Below are 23,499 nucleotides of genomic sequence, written 5' to 3' on the forward strand. Positions count from 1 at the left end.
ACACGACCATACCGTATGTACAAAAGTACCCACCTCTCGACCACACCTTAAGCAATCAGGGGACGCAATCAAGCCAGCCTTCCACAGCCGTTCCCTAGTAAAATAGGCTCTATGCAGATATTTGAACTGAATGAATCGCAGGCGTACCGCAATGGCCGCTCCTCTTGGAGCCGCAAGCGCTTCTCTCCAGTCTTCCTCCTCTAGTGCACCTACATCTCCCTCCCATTTAGTCCGCAGTTTGTCTAGGGAAGAGGAGCAATGTGTAACCAGCGTTTGGTAGATATTAGATATTTTTTTACTTTCCAATTCCCACATAAACACCTTAGCTTCCAATGGGCTAAATTCGGGCAATGATTCCAGACCGTTCAGGGTGGGTGTAATAGCGTGGCGGAACTGCAAGTACCTAAAGAACTGGGTTTGGGGCATGTTGTATTCCTCCCGTAGCTCCTGGAACGATTTGAGGGTCGTGCCCTTCATAACATGGCCTAAGGCTGATATACCAATCGCGTCCCAGCCACGGAACCCCTGCAGGGACGCCAACGCCGGCAATAGCCCATTCTGCCACAATGGAGTTTCCCTCGTTAGTCTGTTCCACCACCCCATACGGCGTAGTGCTCCGCGCCATATGTGAAACACAACTTGAGTAACCACTGGGAGCCTCTTTCTCTTAGTCGCTGAGTAAAGTATAGTATGTAGCATGCCAGGGTTCATTAGGTGCCTCTCCAGGGCATAGGTCGGGTCGCTCTGGTCCCCATACCACCACTCATTCAGTACCAATAGGTGAGAAGCTTGATAATAGGACAGAATGTCAGACGTTGCCAGGCCACCACAATACGTGGAGAGGAAACATGTGCTGAGTGCTACTCTCGTCGTCGCCCCCCCGGCCCGAAGAAACTGGCTGAGCGCTGAATCCACCGGTTTGAACCACTGCGGTGAAACAGGATACGGGTGATTTTGCAGTTGGTATAATAGACGCGGGAGGGCCACCATCTTAAATATGGCCGAGCGGCTGTACACGTTCAGGGGCATGCGGGACCATGTTGTCATGTCCGATCGGACTCGATCCCATACAGGCACAACGTTGCGCGTCCAGGAGACCCCACGCAAGTCTGTCAGGAATACACCCAGGTATTTAAGGCCTCCAGTCGCTTCCTGCAACGCCGCCGCCCAGGACCCCAGGCCTCCTCGCTCTCCCAGCACCCACAACACAGACTTTCGTAAGTTCAAATGAAGGCCCGACACCTCCCCGAATATTCACAAAATTTCAAGGACCCGCGGCCCAGATCTATTCAGGTCTGTGAGGAAAAATAGGACATCATCAGCATAGAGTGCGATTCTATCAGAAGGTCCCGCCTCCCACTCAATGCCTCGCATTTGTGCATCCACCCGTACCCACGCCGCTAACGGTTCCAAAGCCAGGGCAAATAAATATGGCGATAGGGGGCATCCCTGTCTGGTGCCTCGACCTATAGAGAAGGGATCAGACACTGCCCCAGCCACTCTTACCGATGCCGTCAGGTCCGTGTAGAACAGCTGCAAATATGATAGGAAGTGGGGCCCGAGATTCAGGCGGGATAGGAGTGCGCGGAGGTAGACCCAACTTACTGAGTCAAAGGCCCTATCTATGTCGGCCAATAGAAGTGCCGCCGGGATCCCTGCCGCCCGGGCCGCCTCCACTGCCACCTGTGCGCGCCTAATATTGTGTCTTGTTGCTCTGTGGGGCATAAACCCAGCCTGATCTGGGTGGACAAGGTCAGTAATATATGGGAGGAGGCGATTGGCCAGTACCTTCGCCAGTATTTTCGCTTCGGTATTCAATAACTATATTGGTCTATAGGACTCATGTTGTTCAGGGGGCCTCCCCGGCTTGCAGAAGACCACTATTTCGGCGTGTCGCCAGTCCATCGCGAGTCGGCCACACTCTCTGGCTGCCTCCAACGCCCTTTCATAGTATGTCCCTAGTTGGAGATGAAATTTCTTTAAAAATTCACATGGGAACCCATTGGGTCCGGGGACTTTGCCGACATTTAGTTCTCCGAGGGCCGTGCCTAGCTCTTCAGCTGACAGAGGGAGCTCGAGACGAGCACTCCCTTCATCGGAGATCGCTCGTGGCGGGAGGTCAGCAAGGAATTTGTAGATGTCTTCTGCCGGGAGGGACTCCCGGGGGGCATATTGGGCTGCATAGTACTGTGCAAAGCTGGCTGCTAAATCTGCCGGGGCCGTCATGGGCGACCCTGCCCCATCTCGAAGACCCGGTAGGGACTGTGCATGGAAAGTGCTCTGGCAAAGCCTATATAGCATAGTGCTGGATTTATCGCCCCACTGGTAAATTCTACTCTGAGTCGCCAGCCACAGCTGTCGAGCCTCATCTAATAGCAGGGAGGCATATGACTGTTGCGTCAGTAGCAGCTGTCCCACATCTTCCGCATCCCCTCCGGTGTTGCATCTTTCTTCCAGGTCTCAGACCCGACTCGCCGCTTTCACTATGTCTTCCCCACGTGTCTTACGGGCAGCTACACACCAGGCAATGTCCACCCCGCGGAGCGTGGGCTTCAGAGCTTCCCAGAGGGTCATGTCGTCAGTGTCAGACCTGTCATTATCACTCCAGTAGTGAGCGATTGCCTCCCTCATGTGTGTCTGATAGCTGTCTTGTTGCAGATGCCACGTGGAAAGGCGCCACCTGAATGGCTGTAGTCTTCTATCGAGAAGTAAGTCAATCGTTGTCGGGGAGTATCCGACAGGCCGCCTGGCAATATGGAAGTGGAGTCCACCCTCCCAACCCAGGTGTGGGGAACAAACAAATAATCTATCCTGGAGAAGGACTTATGTACTTCTGAAACGTAGGTGTACTCACGGCTTTGGGTGTGTTGGTATCGCCATGCATCAACCCATCCCATCCCTCTTACCATGCCATTCAGTTTAGCGGGTGTGTCCGCTGGCAGATCTCCGCCCAGCCTGTGACGATCCATCCGTCCATTCATTGCATCATTCCAGTCACCGCCCACCACTGCCATGACATCTGGTATCTCGGCCCATACACCAAGCAACTTTTCTAGAAGGGCACCTTGCAGTGGAGGTGGGGCATACACACTCCCGAAGACTATCGGCTCAGTGCCTATCCTGCCCTGGACAAACACATACCTGCCCTGCACATCAACCCATTGAGTCTCATGAACATAGGACAGCCTGCGGTGTACTAAGACAGCTACTCCTCGGGATCCCCTCACAAAACCAGCATAAAACACCTGCTGATATCCGTAACGCTGTAAGCTAAGGGTCTTGGTGCCCAGGAGGTGAGTCTCCTGCAACAGTAATACATCTGCCTTTTCTTACTTCCCTAGCCGCAGGACTGCACCCCTCTTTATCCTATCCAGCATCCCCCGTACATTCCAGCTCACAACACGCATCAATGCCCTCTGGAGGCCTGTCTCGGGGGTATCAACCGCCATCTATGGGCAGAAAGAGCAATGGTACGGGCGTCAGAGACCACACACACACACATCATGTTTCAATAGGACCTGAAAGAACACTGTGCAGTTGAAAGCAACCCCCCCTCCCCTCAACTCACACCTAGCTACCCAACTCCACCCAACTAGCCCCCAGCCCCCCTTGCCCCAAACCGCCCCTACAACCCCCCCACCACCCCCCTCCCCATACCTCAGCAACATTGAAGTACCTGGCGCGGTATAGATCATCTCCGGCCCCCAACAGGAGGTCAGAGACCCACTATCCCAATGGATCCCCATAAACTACCTACTTGGTCCCAACTTACCCCCCTCTTAACAAACTCCTCTAAACTGAGGGGTTATGACGGCCCTCCCCTTGCCATCCTCCAACCCACGTCCCATAGCTATACAATTACTTATTCGTCAAGAGTCTCAGGTGATGAATCCCAAGAGTTTTCTTCGCCCACGAGGTGAGCGCGACCCTCCAGCCACTCCCTAGGGCCCATGCCCAGAATCCGCCGAGTGACATGGGGTCTCATGCTTCCGGATTCTGAGAGTCAGTAGCTTCAGTTGCCTCCGCCGCCCCATCATTGGGAGGAGGGTTCTTCTTAGAACGTGACCTCCAGTTGCTCCTGCTCCGCGATCGCCGGGGGTCCTCGGGGGCCCCGCCGTGGAGGATGAATCACAGTCACGGCCCGGAGGGGTATGTACTCTGATCTGGACCATCTCGTCCGTCCAGGTGAAAACTTCTTCCGGAGTATTAAAGAATTGGGTCCGGGACTCGAAAACTACACGCAGGCGGGCCGGGTAGAGCAAGGCATATTGGATATTGAGGCCTCTCAACCGCGCCTTAGCTGCAGTAAAGGACTGACGTTGTTGCTGCACTAGTCTAGTGTAGTCCGGGAATATTAGGATTTTGTGGTTTTCAAATAATAGGGGCTCCTTCATTCGCGCCTGTCGCAGGATAGTGTCGCGATCGTGGTAATTGAGCAGCTTGGCTATCACCGGTCGAGGGCGAGCCCCCATCGGCGGCTTTTGGACCAGTGCTCGGTGCGCGCGCTCAATTATAAAACAGCGCGAAAGGGACTCCGGAGGGAGCCACCCCTCTAACCATTGGGTCAGAAAGGCCTCCATGTCGCCCTTCTCACAGCCCTCCGGAAATCCCACAAACCGCAGGTTGTTTCGCCGAGCACGCCCTTCTGCATCCTCAGCTCGCAGTGCAAGGCCCTTTTGAATCCCTTCCATGTTGGCTACTTTCTTCTTTAGGGTCACCACGTCATCCTCCACCCCCGTGATCCTGGTCTCAGTCTCAGTAATGCGGGTCACGGCATTTTGCAAATCCTGGTGTAGCAAAGTAACATCCGCCCCAACTGCCCCAATTTTTGCATCCAGCATGTCTCTAGATTGCGTTATCGCCGCCATGAGGGCTGCATTGTCCGGACCCGACGCATGGGGGCCCCCCCGAGGCCCCAGCTCCCCAGTCGGCCCGGTAAACTTGTCAATCATTCCTTGTTTTGAGGTACCACCACTGTTGCCACCCCTCGTCATGGTGGCCTACCGATATGGGCACAGAGTCCAGGTTACTGTGGGGGTGTAGGACAGCCGCACTCGCCTCCTCGGTTGTGGATCTGTGTCAGGGTCTTCCCCGCTTTCCCGGGCGTTGGGGAGACTACCGTCCACTCCTAGGCCAATCTGTGTGACCACCCGTATTATCTCGTCTCCTCACACCAATACCTGGGCGCCCCCATCCATCCTCATCATGAACAATCACACCGCTTCTAATGCTAGAGATGTTGGGGGTCCCACCTCAGTTCAGGAGCCACTCCGGGGGCACAATCACTGCTCCACCGAGGACCCTCCCTGAGAGCCAGGGGGACTCTTATGCGCGGTTAATCACAGGGTCTGCCCGCCTCCACCTCTGATCACTTCTGCGCCACCGCCAGCCCGTCACCGCTCAGGGTCAAGTCCTTGACACCCAGGCACCCCGCCCTCGAAGGCCTCCCCTGCGGTCCGATCTAACCGCCGAGTAGGGGGTATGTAGTGGCGCGCTGCGTATGGAGCGTAATTATAACCGGGCCTCAGCCGGGCCTGCCACGAGCCACCAGCCTCTGCTGTGTTTAGCGCCGCCACTGCCGTCAAAGACCCGTTGGAGGGTGGGGGGTGGGGGGTGGGGGAACAGGAGAGACTCCCCTCAGCGCCTGCAGCCCAACAGTCCCCCGCGGTCCGATACGACCGCCGAGTGGGGTCAGCTCAGCCTCCCCCGCGCTCCTCCTGTTTCTGGCTTACCCAGCCTCCAATGGCTCGATGCTGCAGCGATGTTGCAGGTTTCGCTGTCCCCTCTGTGCCGCACAGTTTGCTCGCCCCGGGCCACTGCTCACCGGAAGTGCGATCCAGCCCACTGCTCCTCTCCGGCCCCGGCCTCACTGCACTTCCGCCCGGGTACACCCAGACTCGAGGTCCCGGCTTCTGCGTGCTAGGGAGGCCTCGCCACCTCGGGGCCCGGATCGCCGCAGTTTAGGCGTCAATGTCACCCAGATCGCCGTCGGGGCTTCACAGTCGCCTCCAATAGCTGAACACCCCTTTTCGGACGTCTCTGGGTCGGGGAGACGCAGGATAATTGACGGATATGTCGCCGGTGGGACGGAGCTCGCTTAGGCTACATCCGCCATGCTTGCCGCCTTGGCCACGCCCCCACAAATATGCATTTTTGTTTTCTTTTCTGTTTATTGATTTGCAGAATCCAGTCCCAGCCCTGAAGAGAATCCTGTATAATAAAGTGGGATTCAAAACGTGTTGGCATAAATTACCATAAGAGGACAAAGTTTATTATAAAAATCTATAGCAACAGGAAAAATAATGTAAATTGTTAAAGACAGACAGTGTGGCGGACCATGGTTAGGCACCTCAGTTTTAAAGTAAATTTAAAAGTCCTTGCTTTGTGCACAGCATATCCGGAGACTGCCACACATATGCTCCACTGTTAAACAGATACCAGAATTATTTGAAGAAAGGGACGGTGCACCAAGTAACAAAATTCAGAGAGCTTCCAATTTAGCCAAAATTAAGTCCTTTATTCTTTTCAATTTTTAAAAAAAGGCCTCAGCCAATGTGTTTCGTTCCAGACGGAACTTCGTCAGGGCAAAAATTATAAACACGTTCAGCATAAACCATTATTCCCAGTTGATCAATGTGTCAGGACAGGACCCAAGATTGTCCTCGCTTTGTAAATAACTTTGACTTTATATTTCGAGATATATATATATCAAGTAGGTCCAAGGGCCAAAGTAACAGCCAGTGTTCCTTGTTAGATTTGAAATTCACGGTCTTTGTACCAGTCTCTCATTCGGACTCCCAAAAGAACTTTGGCCCTTGGATCTGCTTGATATATATCTCAAAATATAAAGTTAAAGTTATTTACAAAGCGAGGACAATCTTGGGTCCTGTACAGACACATTGATCAACTGGGAATAATGGTTTATGCTGAACGTGCTTATAACTTTTGCCCTGACGAAGTTCCGTTTGGAACGAAACGCGTTGGCTGAGGCCTTTTTAAAAAAGATTGAAAAGAATACAGTACTTGATTTTGACTAAATTGGAAGCTCTCTGAATTTCCTTACTTGGGTCACCGTGTTGCTTCAAATGTTTATTCCCCTGTGGTTTGTAACCCGTGGTTGCTCCTTTGACATTGTTGGTGCGGGTTACTTTCTGCACAGTTTTTTTTTGTTACTGACTGGATTATCATCATAACTGGTTGCTAATAGTTGTCCCAAAACTGCTTTGATGTTATGTAGTTTGTGAAGTGTATTTTTTCTGTCGTTTCTAAATATATATAAAAAAATGAAGAATAATGAACAAATATGAATTAATAAATTATGCTGACCATCTTATTAGGAAGTTTGGTCTTAGTCTGCCTAAACTAGTGGCAGCCTACTAAATAGCCAGCTAGAGGCTTGTGTGTTTAGTATTCATCTGCCCATTCTAGCTGTGTTAAGGGCCCACCCCTAACATATTTAACTTTTAGAAAATTGGCATTTTCTTGTCCTACCCATTTAGTGCCTGCAGCCTCTAAGGTACGCCTTATTGCTCGGTGCCAAGCTACCAGAGGGTTGAACAAAAGTTTATTTAGGGATTGCTTGTGACTTCACCCTGATAAGGAATGTTCTTGTTGCTTGAGTAGGGTTTCACCCCCTTCAACTACTAACCCAATTTCTTATAATACTCTTTTCTGATCTCTGCAAATCTTGGATGGTCACAGTCTCTTCCCAAGATTGACGTGCAGCCTGTGCACTGATCAACACAGCCAATATGGTCCAAGCCATGTAGGTTTCCGGCCCAGGTATTGCATGCAATCAAATCATTACCCAAAAGATGTCCAGGACCCGGTTTCTTTCTTACCCCTTCATGTATCATGGCTGTCTTGCCACAGCTTCTGCCTCTACTGAGGCAATTGCGTACTTCAGTTACTCCTCAGTGGTTACCAGGGCTAGTGCCATTGGTACCAGGAAGGATCTTTTCAGGTTTGAGATACTTCTCAGCCATACCACTGAGAGCCCCTTTACCTCTCAGGGCAGAAGCCTTCATTCCATTAATACTTGCTTCCAAAGACTATTAATACCTGCTTTTAACACAAACTCCATGGTATTTTAGATAGATGTGGTTCATTACATATTGCTCACTTTCCCAACTGTTTATAGCAAATAGGTTGAGTCTCATTGGTCTCTTTTGGGTCCATTCGCCCACACTTAACACACTGCTGATGATATGTTCAGAGGGTATAGGATCTTTCACCTGATAATCTCTATTTAAGGTCCATCCTTGCGGCACGTGCAGCAAGTGACCACAGTGGCCATGGAGGAGCCCTCCTTTGCCCTTCTATTCCAGAATAGGATTCAAATTCCCTTCCATTCTCTGTCCAGCCTTGCACCTTTTAAACTTGCCATAAGTCTTATCCACTAGTTGCAAGCCAGTTAGTTGAGAGTTCTTCTCTTTTGGCTCCAAACTATCCTGCTCCAGCCTTTTGTTATCTAACCACGTGCCAGTTAATGCAAGTTTCTTTGGATTCTCCTCTGTCATGTCAGACAGGTATTGCATAAGTGGGGTGGAGCACTGCCCTCTGAGTCACTCTGTTGCCATTAATTGGGTAGGGCATGAACATCCTCTACCTCCATCCATTCTAATCATGCGACACACCATGATTCTCAGTTCAAACACATCATCATCTGCTCTCTTGCCTTCCTTGAATTTCTGAAGGTACTGAGCTGGCCTCAGTCCAAACTGTCTTATCAGAGGTACCTACATTCAGGCATAGTTCATTTGATCCGACACAGGCATTCTCCCAATGCAATGACAGTTGTACCTTTCGAAGCACCTGCCATAGACAAGCCATGAAATCCCTGCATTCTACAAGTAATTTACAAGTCCTAAGCATTATCACAAATAACTTTGACTATACTTGTGTTCACTCTACTTCCAGATATCACATTAGCATTAAAACATTAAGCTTCTTACGTGCATACACTTCAATAGGAGTACAAGGCATTCAAAGCCTACTTTAATGCTAAGATGTATGCATGGGTCATGTTCTCTTAATGCCATACCTTTTTCAAGCGCTTCGTGGACTGCTGTATCCTCACCATGGGCAGGGCCATCGGGCACATTATCAGAGCTGCTTTGTGATTTCTAAAAGGAAGATCAAGTACAAACAAACAAGAAGCATGACTTGTTACGTTCATGGACCACTGACAACAGCTCAATTCTTTCTGTATTTACTGATCTCGAACAGGAAAGATGCACCAAGATTAAAATCATAATTCCCTGGATAGGGACTTTCTTTGAGAATGGCACAATAGAATATACAGACCGTCTTACACACAACAGTTGATGGGAGGAACGCTTGCAATTTGCCTAACCACCAGCCATCACTCTGGGTAGATTTCCAACCCATTGTTCTTTTGCTCACCATGCCATCTCAGTTCAGACCCAGCCATAGGCAAATCCAACTTGATCCTGCTTCTCATGATAACACCAGCCTAAATGCCTGGCCAGGTCCTAACTGAAACGGAACACAAGCAACCTAGGACCATTTTGGCTTCATAAAGCATTCCTCCCATCACCTTTTGGATGTTTAATATACAGACATTCTTAAACATAATCCAAGCCAACTCCATAAATCAAGTAGGGTGATGAAAACTCTCTTTTCACTCTAGTCTGGCACCATGTAGTAGCATTCTGTATGCAGCACAGGGTATGGCACCAAAATACTGTGACTTAAATTTAGTCCATCAAAAATATCATTCATATTGTTTTCAATGTGGTACACTAAATTCAGGCCGCAATATTTATGTCAGAGGTAATTTTAGTTTTGGATGTTTTGACAAACAACATAACAGAGATACCCTATTATGTCATCAAGAATGATAAGGTGTAAACCATGAATGAAAGAAGCTGGCCTGTATATGGTATACCAATAAGTGGTTATACCATGCACAGAGTCCAGAGATTCCCCCAGAAGTGTACAGGGCTCAATGTAAACCCAAAGTGTGGTAGTGTGGGTGAGCAGCCTTAGGCCTAGCACAGAGGAGTACAAGACATTTGTTATACACACATTGATTAATACATAACACACGGCTCAAACAGGAGATCCACCATAATTTTAGAAAATAATCTTCTTTCAAGATTTAATTTAAGACTGGAACATGGCGGCCAGAGGGAACATGGCGGTTAGCTTGCCGGGTTGATTGGGAGCGCCACCCGTGGGTTCCAGGAGATTCCCGGAGAGTGCAGTGTTAAGTGACTAAAGGCTTAACTGCTATCTCTGGGGATGAGGAACTAAGAGGAAAGATGAAGGGTGCTAACTTCAGCGGTGAGGCACAATCCTTCGAATTCTGGACACTTGAGGGCTGATGTCCGGGCGCCCCGTCCTCCAGTGGTTTACGGCAGCGAGCACGCTCTTTAGCATCAGAGAGCCTCAGCATGCCCTTCCCCGATACGTAAGCAGTCCGGGGCTGGAAAAGTCAGCACTATCATAGGAAAAGTTGGTGGCTACAGCTCGTGGGTGGTAAAAGAAGCTGCATGGCAACAACGGCATAGGAAAAAGAAGGATAGAACCGTCAACTGCCGATTGAACCTACCGAGCCGAGGGAGGGGAGAATGTCAGAGGGACACTGCCAAGCATGATCATATGGAACCTGCAGCCTCCGATTGGAGGGTAAGGTGGTAAAGAGATAGATGCAGTGGCGATAGGAGAGCAAAGAAAGTTAGATACCCCAGATTTGGCAGTGAAGGAGCAAGATTTGGCGAAAAGATGCAAGTTTAGATCGAGCTCCATTTTATTACAAGATTTAGATACCCAGATTGGTCCTATTAGAGGAAAGAATAAGCAGCCATAAGAGTCCACTCTACGGAAAGCTAAGAGCCCCCTTAATAGCATATCACAAGAGAAAGACATTGTTTTAAATGAGAAAAAAACAAGATTGCCTTAAAAGGTCAAAAAGTAACTCCCTCACAGAGATCCTACTTTAAAGTAAACACTATGTCTAGGAGCAGTAGATAAATGGGTATGTCAGGAGAAGGATAAAACTACGGAAGCAAAAAATCTCGTACTCCATCCAGATTTTCACCACTGGAGGGATCTGTCTTAACGTTAAGTGAGAAGGAAGGGAGTAGAAGTGCAGAAAGCATGGTAGATGTGTGTGAGAGGCACAAACATTGCATCCCACTGGACCAATTAACGTCCATTCCAGTCCAGTAGCATGTCAGGCTTGGAGACGGTCTAGGGTATTATAAGTCAACTCTAATTGGAGATTAAGGAACAATTCTCAAAATCAGAAGCTAACCAGAGAGTGATACAGGACATGTGTCGGAGTCTAGAGGAGAAGATGTTGATCATTGCACAACGCACAAAAGCTCTAGTAAATAAGGTTCAGGAGCTGGGGTTTAACGTGAGCAATAACCCTTGAGAGGTAGGAAGGTTCACACAAAGGGATAAGGATCTAACAGAGAAACTAGATAGAATTGAGAACAATTCCAGGAAAAATATCAGGATCTTTGAGGTTAGGGAACGGTTGGAGGGTACTGATGTTAAGTCATCTGCGGTAGATCTGACTAACGCTTTCCCCATGTGGTCACTGTTATGAATCTGGAAACCTAGATCCAGAGAGTGCATCGAGATCCCTTTAAACTGAATCTCGGGCGGAAGAAGCCCAGGAACATTCTAGTCAACTTTCAGTCTTCTACAACAAAAGAGAAACTTCTGGGAGCAGCATTAAAAGGAGAAATCACTACTGGTCCATGATCTTACTTTTAAAATCGGATAATTTCCTGCACTACCAAAGATAGGCGGTGAAAACTGGGTAAGCGAATGGAGCCTTTCAGGAAAGTGGGAGCACACGTGCAGTTAAGCTTTCCAGCAATCTTGAAACTTATGTGGGCAAACAAAATACATTACTTCCTTGCCCCAGAGAAGGTGGATAATTTTATAGCCCATAAATCACGGCAAGGGATACATAGGTTAGATATACTGGTTAATGAGGAGTTGGGAGTTAGCTAATAATGGACTCTCAATACTGGAAATATGGGTGGCAACTCGAATCGGCTTACTATGCCAGGAGGAAAAAAAGGAGGGGGTGCACACGTGGTGGGGAGCATAGGGAGAAAAAAAAGCCCTTATATGGGTTAGATTGGGTCACAGGTTGTTGGGGGGTGTTCGATAGAGGGCAATGAGGGGATAGGGGGAGATATTGCAAGGGGTGAACTCCTCGATATTTTGAGGTGGAATATAAACGGATTAAGGATTAAAAGAAGGAAACACCTAGTCCTTCAATACTTGAAAGAAAGCTCTTCTAAAGTTATTATGCTACAAGAGACTCATTTATTACAATCTGAAAGTATAGGACTATTTATAAAGCAAAGATGGGTAGACAAGGTTGTAGTTACAGATAAGCAACACTGTACAAAAGGAGTAGCTATAGCAATGAGCAACGAAGGTAAAAGGCAGATGATGGAGGGCGCTGGATAATAGCGGAGATTAAAGCCGGGCAGACCTTGTACACCCTAGCCAGCTAATAGGGCCAGAACGTGGATGAAGTCACAACATTGAACAACCTGCTCTCTAGTCTGTTAGATTTTAATGCCCAACTTATTTTGGGAGGCGATTTTAATGTGTTATTAAACAATACCCTAGACAGGGCATCAGCCCGCACTCAAATGAGCTCATCAAGAATCAGGGCTTATCTTTTTATCAACGTTAGATAATTTGGATCTCTGCGATGTCTGGCGTAAAATAAAAGGCAAGACCAGAAATTCGTCCTTTTATAGCCGGAAGAAAGGTCATTATTCCAAGGTAGACCATTTTTATCTGGAAGCTTTTAAAGCAGAAAGAGTCATGGATATTGAATATCACCTATCCATATTTCTGATCACACCGGTGTATATTTAAAATTAAAACTACCAGTTAATATTCTGTATTAAGAAGATGGACGTTAAATAAAAGGCTACTTCTGCAACCAGGAATTATGAAAGGGATAGAAGAGGGAGCAACTGTTTTTTTTGGGTGCAACCTAGCTTCAGCCCCCAATTATGTGGTGTGGCACACTTTTAAAGCCTGCCTGAGGGGAGTTTTAAGAAGCTCCTCTGTGGCTTGGATAAGAGAAGGAAAAAAGCAAGTCTGAGTGAGCAGGAAGATAAATGTGGAAAATTGTTGGCTATGAAGACTAGGATTGACAGGTCTCATAACTATATAAGGAGAATTAAGGTTGATGAAGAGCATAAAGCGGTGGAGGACGCAGAAGAAATAGAGCAGGCTTTTTTTTTCCATTCTTGCAGGAATAATACTTAGAAGACCTCGAGGTGGATAAGGCAGAGTTAGATCACTGGCTCTAGGGAAACAATTACCAAAACTGAGCGTTGAGGCACAGCAATATTTGAACCAGGAAATAAGGGGAATAAATCCCTGACAGCAGTCAAAAAGCTTAACAAGGGGAAAGAAGCTGAGCCAGATGTGGTTCCAAATGAAGTCTACATAATGATCTCTGAGGTAGTAATCATAGTCTGGTTAGAACTATTCAATGAGGTGCTAAGGAGTGATTCTCCTATGCTGGAGTCCTGGAACGAGGCTGTTATTTTGCTCAACTTGCAGGGCACATTTGGTGCCCTCCAAGCATAGTCCAATTCAAACCAGTTCAGGGAGCAGTTGGCTCCGCTCTAGAGCAAAACTGGACAAAGGACAGGGGAGTATCCTCCGTCTTGTCCAGCCCCTCCTTTGGGCTGGACCCCGGAATCGTCCCAGCCCTTTACTTAGGGTATTTAAGGGCTTTACTGAGGGTGGGTCCCTAGATTCGTCGTGGGACACGATTCAATTCAGACACCACTTTAACTTAGACTGTCTGGGCACGCTTGACTTCGCTCTCGGCATCAAGGCTGCAACCAGGAAGATTCCTTCTGCTCCTGATCTCTTCGACCTGCTCGTCTGCTGCAACATCCATGCATGTGCTCCATACAGGAAACCTTCTAAGGCCCGTGGGCATCCAAGACACCTGAACGAATCTCTCTTGAAGTAAAGGAGTCACTTACCTCCATCTGCAGGCACCGCAAATTAGCTGACCAGTATGCTGATTCTGGGCTCCCACGGACTGGAGGTGGTTCTTCACATCCCTCAAGGCCTGTTCTGTCATCTCACCCAGTTTGAGGTCAGTATCCCTCATCGGAGCCGCAGGACCAGAACCCCAGTGCACCGCTTCAACTTGCAGTTGCAAAGGCTTGTTGGCTTCCTTCAATCAAGGTCTTCTGGCTCTAAGTAGCCCCAACCTCAAGCATCTCCAGTGACTAGAATTTTCTACCACACCACATTATTTGCACCATGGGTTTGCTTCTATGGTAAGCTGCTAGAGGTCCTCTTGCGACTCCAGTGCCTCCGGGTCACATCTGAATTCTTTTGGGCTCCCCTGTTTGCTTGGGGCCTGACCTGACTCCCCTGCTTGTGGCGAGTCTCCTGGACTTTGATTTTCCTGACATTGCACCTTCTTCAACTTCCTAGTTAGTTATAGTTGCCAAGGCTTGTCGGTGCTCCCACCATACACCGACCCCTTAACTCTCAACATCCGACAATAGACAACTTTTTTACGGCTCCTGGTTCACACAGCTGTCGTTTGAAGGTCACCGTCAGCTCTCCTGCAGCACCTGACATTGGTGGGCATTCGTCTTCTGTGCTACCTGGTCACTCCTAAGTGGCATATACTCTATCCCCTCTGCTTGCGGTTCTACCCATCTTGAATCCCCCTTTGGGTTCCACCAGACACTTTTGCCTTCTCCATCAGCAACATCTTTCTGAAGTCCTCCATTGGGTTCGATGGCGGTTTCCGATACCACTTCACACCTATGCACCCGGCTTCCCTGGTGCAGGTATCCTGGTTCCTAAGGTATCCACAAGTGTAGTGTCTCTCCAACCTCTTGTCTTCCATGGGGTTTCTTCAGGGTCCACTGGGAAGGGTCCTCCTTCTTTAAAAGTGCAACCGCGACTTACATGTTGATTTGTATGGAGAACGCGGTTGTGTTCCTACACTGCACACAACCTCTGTCGGGCTCCTAGATACTCACCTTGGGTGCTTCCTTGGGTTCCCAGCACTTCTACTGTTGTATAGCATTTTAGGACCCAAGTGTAATTTTCCCAATTCATGCCCTTATATAGGTATACATCACCTTGTCCTTATATAGGCATAGAAATCATAACCATATTTAGACATAGCCCATGCAGTCCAAATACAGGCATGGATACTTCCACTAGTTCCGAAAAGCCACAACGATTTTTTGAAAAACTCGGCTTCAGCAGTTAGGGACTTCCCCTTGCTTGAATATTGATTTATCCAAGAACTCATGGAGTTTTCAAAGAACTGTGACTCTTTGATGACGTTATTATGTCCACCTTTACGTCAAACTCTGCACCTTCAAGGTATAAATATGCCCACACTTGCCATAGCAAACACACAGTGGTTTGAAGCAGTTCGACTATCTACTTGCCCAACGCAGCTCGCCACAGCAAGTGCCGAAGGAAGCCGACCCTCCAGTTGACGCACTGAGAGAGACGCTGTCTTTTCTCTTGCCGAGAAATCCAGCTCCAGTGTTTCCAAGCTCCCCTTGCGGGGTTGTTGGGAAATCGAGTCCGGAGACAGAGATACCAGTCCTTCATTCTAAAACCTAGGTACGGAGCTGATTAGACCCTAAGAGAAATCTTGGATAGAGTCTTAGTAAAGAACACTAAACTTATGCTACACCACACTTATTTCTTCCCTCGTACTAGACTTAGGTTAGGTACATTGGGGTAGGCGTATTTTAGAAGCACCAGTTGAGTACTTTTAGTCTTTATTTATTTATGTATATATTTTATGGCTTAGAAACCATACCATGCTTTTACAGTATTATTTTATAATACTCTTCTTGCTGTACGCATTATACTTTACAGCCAGTATTACGATTGTAGCCGTTAATTTCTTCTACATGAGAAAGAAGACTGTTCAGTAAATACTTTTATTGAAAACACCAGTCCCTCTATTTCTCTGCACCTCTGGTGAAGCTAAGCATGCACAATTGACTGAGTAAAATATCTATCTATTGTTTCTACGACTCTGAAGATACATTTTATCTTGGGGAAACAAAGTTGTCATGTTTATGCGGTTGTCAGAAACTAATCCCTTCTTGTGAATTTGAGAAAGTTTCTAGTGACCGTTGAGCTAGCTGGCACTCACAATTAAATTTAATATATTCGATAGAGACCTAGTTGACCTAAGTCCTACATCACATCTATAGGATATATTATTCCAATGCGCAGAGCCTATTGGGAATATAGGTACTACACTACATGGCGCCCAACGTTTGGTAAGGCACTAATTTAACGCTAGATATCAGAGTAACGCAGTTGTGCTTTTCACAGAGACTCCTTTTTCCCGTAAAATACTCCAATAGACGCCTGGAGTGGGTGAAAGGAAAAATCCGTCATAACTAAGTAGGACGAAAATCCTATGTATTAGTTTTTGGTTTTGTTCAACGTTGAAGGATACAGTGTTCTAAAATATTTTGCTCCTTATCTTTGTTTCCTTGAAACTTTCTCTGCAACTTTCATTAACCCGTTTAGCGCGTCGAACATTCCGCCCCAGTGCGGACGTTCGATCGCGCTAACGGGATTCGGACGTCCAACGGTCGTGCGCAGCACCAGCGAGGTAGTGCGCGCGACGACCGTTGGACGTTCGAAGCACGGAAGGGGTTAAACAATGTCGAATAGCGACATTGAGAACAATGGCATAAACGCAACCGGCAGCAGCAGCCCGACCGGGCTTTGACAGTACAGGTTTTAATGAAGACGACATGGATGCTATAATCATCCCGGAAAATCTAAGGAAAACCATCCCTATAAAGCTTATAACAAATGGCCTATCATCGAGAGGTGGTAGGGTGATATTTGTCATAGAGGCACATGAATACCGGCAGGCAAAGGTATTCTATTCATGGATTACCTTCCCAGAAGCAAATCCATTAACACATGTGTTCAAGTTCTACAAGATAGAGGAACCTCCAGCAGAATACACTCCTTTCGAGGATATTGAAATTCCACTAACTTACCAAGAGCATCAGCTCTGGTTTAAAGGCGTCCTACAACATCAAAATCACATTACCAGCCTCAGAGCAGCAACATGGCCGGTACTGGCCAGCTATACACCACATCCTGACATTGAAAGAATGACAGATGTAGAACTATTAGCTCAGCTAAAACAATTAATTAAAATACATAGACAATTGGTTCAATATGTCATGCGGACTCTTAACAATCCAACCTGCTGTAAGAATTCCACAGCACATCCCTCATCAGGGGAACACAAACAAAATTACACCACAGACTATACAATCGGTCATTGGTAAATTACCCACAAAAAGGGAACAAATTCCATTCTGGTTAGCTCAAAAAATTACTCAAATCGAGGCAGTATGTCCTGATAGAATCCTGTGTTTCTCATGAGGTGTACTAACAATCTGTTTACCAATGGGGATCGCACCACACCTGGAGGACTGTGACACGGGGTACAGTCTTTGCTGCAATCTACACAAAAACACATGGTGTTCCATCTATGTCGGTAATAACAGACGTCCTGAAAAAGATTCAAAATAAATATAGGGCAGAGCCTACTTTAAATCAGGGTATGAAGCTACTTAAAGATTTCAAACAGGTCTCAGCTATAATATTATCTAATATTAAAGGTGAAGCAGCATCCGTGGCAATCCGCCAAAAACTAAAAGAACTTGATGTAACCGAGCAACTGTATGAACTGGCCAGAATAATAGAAACATCCTATGAAGAACTAGGTAGAGATAGTTTGGGTGGGAAAACCAGTAAAACCCGAACTAACAGAAAATCCTGAAAAAGTTTTTTATTAAAAACACTCACTACTCCTAAAAAGAAGTGGGAAAATACTAGACAGACACTTCCTAAAGAGAAGCGTTCTCAATCCAGAGTTATGTCTCCTCAAAAGGAGCCCTCTGAAAAGAGGTATAACCTCAGAAATAGGGATAATTTGAGAAAACCTGATAGATATCAAGATGCTGATACACGTTCCTCTCGTACTTTTCAGACTTCCTCACAGAAATCGGAAAGAAGAGGACGATCAGAACACAAGGAAGAACGTGTGAAGTCCAAAGACGATCAACAAGTTCCATAAAATAAGAAAACTCAATTCGCCAAAAAGAAGTTAGCAGGTCTAAAAATCAGACATGCCGAGGATCTTGAGGACACAACTCAAGAACGGGCAGTGGGCCCAGACAATGCTGGACAGCGCAGCAGAAGTTACCATAGCTCGCAAGATCCTGAAGGATCATCTGGAGACAATGGACTTGAATGAATATATTCAAGTTGAAACTGCCGATACCAGGGTTAGTGTACCACATAAGTTATATGAAGTAACTCTCCGGATGGAGGGGGACATAACTAGAAAAATAAAAGTACTCTTTTGGGAGAAGGTCTCTAAGGGTTATGACATTCTTCTAGCTGAAAAAGACTGGCCACCTGAATTCGTCAGGGAGTGCCCACATTGCAAAGACATCATTATGCAAGCCTTCTCAAATCATATTCCTATTCATAAAAATTCATAAAAAATACACCTATGCCAGAAAATGGGCAGGCTCCAGCATTATATAAAAATCATGTAGGATGGGATGAGGATTGTCCTAACCATAAGATCCAGTTAAAAAAATCAACCAACTGCTCAGAAGCAGTATCCAGTTAAGCAAGAATCTAAAAAAACAGGTCAGGGAGATCTTAGATCAACTTGAATACCAAGGGGTGACTGAAACATGCAACTCGTACATGAACAATCCTTTGTTTCCTGTCTCCAAACCAGACAATACATATCGTCTAGTTTTGGACTACTCCTGTTGCAAAACCTTTGCAGTACAAAATGCACACAGCGCAGCACTGATAAATAACATTGTGCGCAAAAAATATAAAACCACATTAGATATTTCTTTTTTTTTTTAAACAAACTTTATCAGTCAAGTTGCACAAAAAAGCGCATGACTCTGCACACCAGAGTCTACTGCAGTATCAAATCACATAGTTATGTGGCAGCAATTGACATTTTTTTGGGAAAACAAGACAAGCAATACAGTATCATTGAGAATAACAACCCCAGGACCCCAACTGTTCCCTTCCCCCATCCCCCAGGTTGCGCAACCACCACCGAGACCCACCCACTCGAGCACACACACGCCCGGACCACCTCCTCCCCCCATGAGCCAGGCCCAACCGCCCCATCCCCTCCCTCATTCCACCGAGATATCATCTGGTTCGGTCGGTGGTTCCAGCCACAAGCCCCTATAGTCAGCCCATCGCTTCCAAATTTTGTAGTGCTTACGCAGGCATCCCCGCGCCACAAAGATTGGCCGCTACAGTTGTTGAAGTCCAAACCGTTTTTCCAGGCAGCCACAGAGGGCGCCCGCGCATCCTTCCACATGTGGGCAATATCATGTTTTGCCAATGTGAGGCCCAACTGAAGCAGGTGCCGTTTATAAATAATCCTCCTGATCCCTTCCATTACATGTAATAGAGCAAGCTGAGGCGTACGGGAAAGCAACCACCCCAGGACTTCAGAGAGGCAGGCCAATATTCCTCTCCAGAACCGGTCAAATGACAAGAATTGCCAGACGGTGTGTAGTAAGGTGCCTTCAGCCCCGCCACACTGGAGGCATTCCGGGGAGGCGATCAGCCCCGCCCGCCACAACCGCTCCTGAGTAAAATAGACCCGGTGAAGATATTTAAAATGGATGAGGCGGAGACGAACTGGTATAGCTGCCCCTAGTGGTGCGGCTAAGGCTTACCTCCAGTCTTCTTCCTACAGAGCCCCCACATCCCCCTCCCAAGCCCCCCGTAGTTTCCCCAGATGGGTCGCGCTGTGAGTGACCAAGGTCTGGTAAATTCGATATCTTTTTGGTTTCCAGGTCACCCATGAAAACCTTCGCTTCCAATGGACTAAACTCGGGAATAGAGTCAAGGCCCTCCAGGCTAGGGGCAAGCGCATGCCGGAGCTGGTGGTACCGGAAGAATTGCGTCTGGGGCAGGCTTTATTCCACCTGAGGATCGCGAAACGTCTTGAGGGAGCCATCGCGCACAACATCCCCAGGGTGGATACGCCAATGGCGTCCCAACCCCGAAAGCCCTGTAGAGCCGCCAACGCAGGCAAGCGCCCACATTAGATATTTCTAACGGTTTCTTCTGTCAAAACATTGTAACTGAAAGCAGGTATTTGACCGCTTTTTCAATTATGGGGACACAGCGTCAGTTCTGTCGTCTCCCCCAGGGATTCAAGAATAGTCCAGGGTTAATTTCACCCAGAGTAACAGAGTTACTACAAACGAAGTATGATGAGGCATTATCTTATGTCGATGACATCTATCTTACAGACCATGACTTGGATAGGCACTTGAACAGAGTGAATACCATAATACTTGGATTCGCCTCTGAAGGGTACAAATTCAACTTTAAAAAAATCAAGAATTGCCCATCTCAATGTCCTATTCTTAGGATACAAACTATCAAGTGAAGGCAAAAGCCTGGCAGCAAACTTTTTAGAAAAGTGTGCGCTGCTCCAACCTCCAAAAACGCTGAAAAACGTAGTCAATTCTAGGCTTCCTGAATTTCAGAAGAACTTACATTCTAAATTACGCAGAAAGTGTTAAACCGCTCTATGAACTAATCAAACCTGATGTCAAATCAACTAATTGGACTCAAAAACACACAGAAATTTTGCGTTCAGTGCAAACAGACATGTTAGCAACAACCCATTTACAGACACGCGTAAACGTACGCAACCTTGTAATCCAAATGATCCCAGGGAGATGCGGATTCACGTACTTAACCTTTAATGAAGGTGAAAAGGTACCAATAGCTTATAAAACACACTTGTACACACAAGCTGAAATGAAATTAACTTCAACAGAAAAAATTCTGACAGCGGTTCAAACTGCAGTAGCAAAAGAAAGAGCCCTTGCACAGGGAAAGTGCATAATGGTTGTTACGCCTGTACCTGCCTTAGAGGCAGCGACAAAAGCGAGCATTCCGAATGCAAAAGCTTTACATCCAAGGTGGATACAAGGGGTTAATTCTCTTGCTTCAACAGACGTTGAATACGTTTTTGACCCTTACTTGAAAACTCAAGAATTTCTACAATACGAATAAGAATGTCCTCTGCCCACTGAGATTCTGCCTCTAGAACATTACGGATGTATAATTTATACAGACGGATCAGCACAGCCCGCAATTGAGGGAAAAGAAGCTTATAGTGCTGCATGTGCGATTGTTAAAGTTCGTTGGCGCGATGGTAAATTCCGACCTATGGTCACAAAAACTCAATCTCTAGGAGATTGCACAGCTCAGCGAGCTGAACTACAGGCTTTCAAGATGGCGCTTGAAAATAACGACTGCGAATTCCCCACACTCTTAGTGTGCGATTCGCATTACTGCGTCCAATCTTACAACGAGTACTTGAAGAACTGGGTTAAAAACGGTTTCAAAGATGCAAAAGGTGGCACAATCAATCATACGTTGCTTTGGGAACAAGTAGTTCAATTACAGGAAGAACTACAAAAGACTCATGTGGTCCATACACGGAGTCAGCACCGTGATGGCGTTCACGTTGCAGGGAATTCATTGGCTGAAGAAGCCGCAAAGGCAGCTGTGCAAATGGCTTCCGTAGCTGCAATTACTTGTTCAAAAACAAACAAAAAAACAGCGAAATAATGCAAGCTGTCACTGCTTCAATAAAAGACAGAGTTAAAACACTTCCAAAAGGTTTTCCACTCAAGTACTCCTATATAACTGATGCAAATAATGTTCCCTTTGCTCGAATCCCTGGAGTGGCGGATAGAGTATTCCCAAACATGGAACATAGATTAGGACTAATTTTAGCAGCACATGAAGGACTTGCCTCTGCACACGCAGGTGTTTACGCCACAGTGTCATTGTTAAAGCAAAGATACTGGTGGCCGCGAATGAGAAAACCCTCCCGAAACTATGTTTTGGAATGTGAAATCTGCCAGAAAATGAAAGTTTCAACTGTGAAACGCCCGGCGCAGACGCCTCTTTTAATTTCAGATAAAAAGCTAGCATGTGTTTACCTGGACCACTGTGCTCCCTTACAAAGGGATGGCAACTATAAATATATCATGGTCGCAGTGGATTCATGCTCAAGATTCATTTGGATGTGGCCTCAGCGCTCGGCTGACGCCTGAACTGTTATAAAAGATTTGAGAGTCTTCATCAGCACATATGCAATCGGCATGCTTCATTCTGACCAGGGTCCTGCGTTTAGCTCCAAAGCATACAAAGAGGCCATGGCCAACTTGGGCATTACATTGCAATACTCAAGTTCATTCCATTCTGAGGGAAATTCGGTTGTGGAAAGAAAAAACCGTGACATAAAGCAATCTATAACAGCAAGGGTATTAGGCTCGGTTGACCGTTTGGCTGTTTTGCAGGACTTAAATGAAACAAGAAAAAGTCTAAGCAACACATTACAGAAGCCAACGACCACTGAGAAGAAACCACAAGTCCCAGCAAGACCTGTCTGGATTCCAAAGATCGGGGATCTGTTCAGAGAAAAAATAGCGGATAAGAAGGAATTTGGGCCTTCTTACAGAAAACCAGTACCTGTGCTAGCAATCCACGGATCAAGAACAGTGTTTGTGGCGCCCCTTGCTGGAAGAAAGGAGAACAGGTTTGTATCAATTGACCTGGTAAAACCACACCATGTGGCCGACAATAAGTAGTAGGCCCAGTGGTTGGATTTCGAAACCAGGTGTGTGAGCGAGGCGTTTCCCAGTGAGCAGCACGAGAGAGAGAGCAGGAGCAGGAGCAGGCGAGAGGCGAGAGGCGGTGAGCGGCGGAGGTGAGAGGCGGCGTCCCTTTGCCTTTACCTTTGCCGGGAAACGTGAACCGTGAGACGTGGTTGAAGCTGAGTGCAAGCTGCCCACGAGCACCATCAAGACAACAAACCGCCTCCAAGCCTCCAAGCCGCGGTGCATACAGCATCTCGGAGCACCGCGGCTGCAGCGGAAGCAAGCTGCCCACGAGCACCGTCAAGCCGCCTTCAAGCCGCGGAGCTGCAAAAGTCGGCGCTTTGAAGCTTTGAAGCTTTGAAGCAAGAGAGCCCGATCCAGTCCGTGTTTTATTGAGCTGACCTGCAGAAAGCTGTTGGAGCTGTCGATTGAAGCCCGCCTGCAGTAGCCTGTCCGTAACCGCTGCACATCGATGGCATCCCGGTGAGCTGGCGAGCCAGGGGCTGGGCTACCTTCTTCAGCAACAGCAACAGCGGTAAGCCCTGGGGACTTCTGTACTCTGTACGGCGGCGGTAAACTTAGGCAGGAGAACGTCAGGATCACGTTTCCTCACCGCAAGCAGCAAGCAGCAAGGAGCGGTGGGGGGAAAGGGCTGTGAGTGGCTGGGAGCGGGCTACCTTAACGAAAAATGAAAAATCGGGCACTAATCCGGTACCAACCCGGTATCATTACTGAGTCCTGACAC

General features: G+C 47.3%; 1 protein-coding gene across 3 annotated transcripts in view; it reads right to left on the reverse strand.

The window, feature by feature from the left end:
• Positions 1–23,499, reverse strand: part of LOC147718601 (uncharacterized) — a 408,142-nt gene that overhangs the window by 279,556 nt on the left and 105,087 nt on the right. For all 3 annotated transcript variants that reach the window (XM_086918560.1, XM_086918561.1, XM_086918562.1), the window contains one exon: positions 9,044–9,125. In XM_086918560.1, the coding sequence (XP_086774686.1) occupies positions 9,044–9,125 (82 nt within the window). The remainder of the gene's footprint in view (positions 1–9,043; positions 9,126–23,499) is intronic.

This window comes from Lissotriton vulgaris, chromosome 4_1 (assembly GCF_964263255.1).
Source record: "Lissotriton vulgaris chromosome 4_1, aLisVul1.2, whole genome shotgun sequence".
In the NCBI taxonomy this organism is placed as follows: Eukaryota; Metazoa; Chordata; class Amphibia; order Caudata; family Salamandridae; genus Lissotriton; species Lissotriton vulgaris.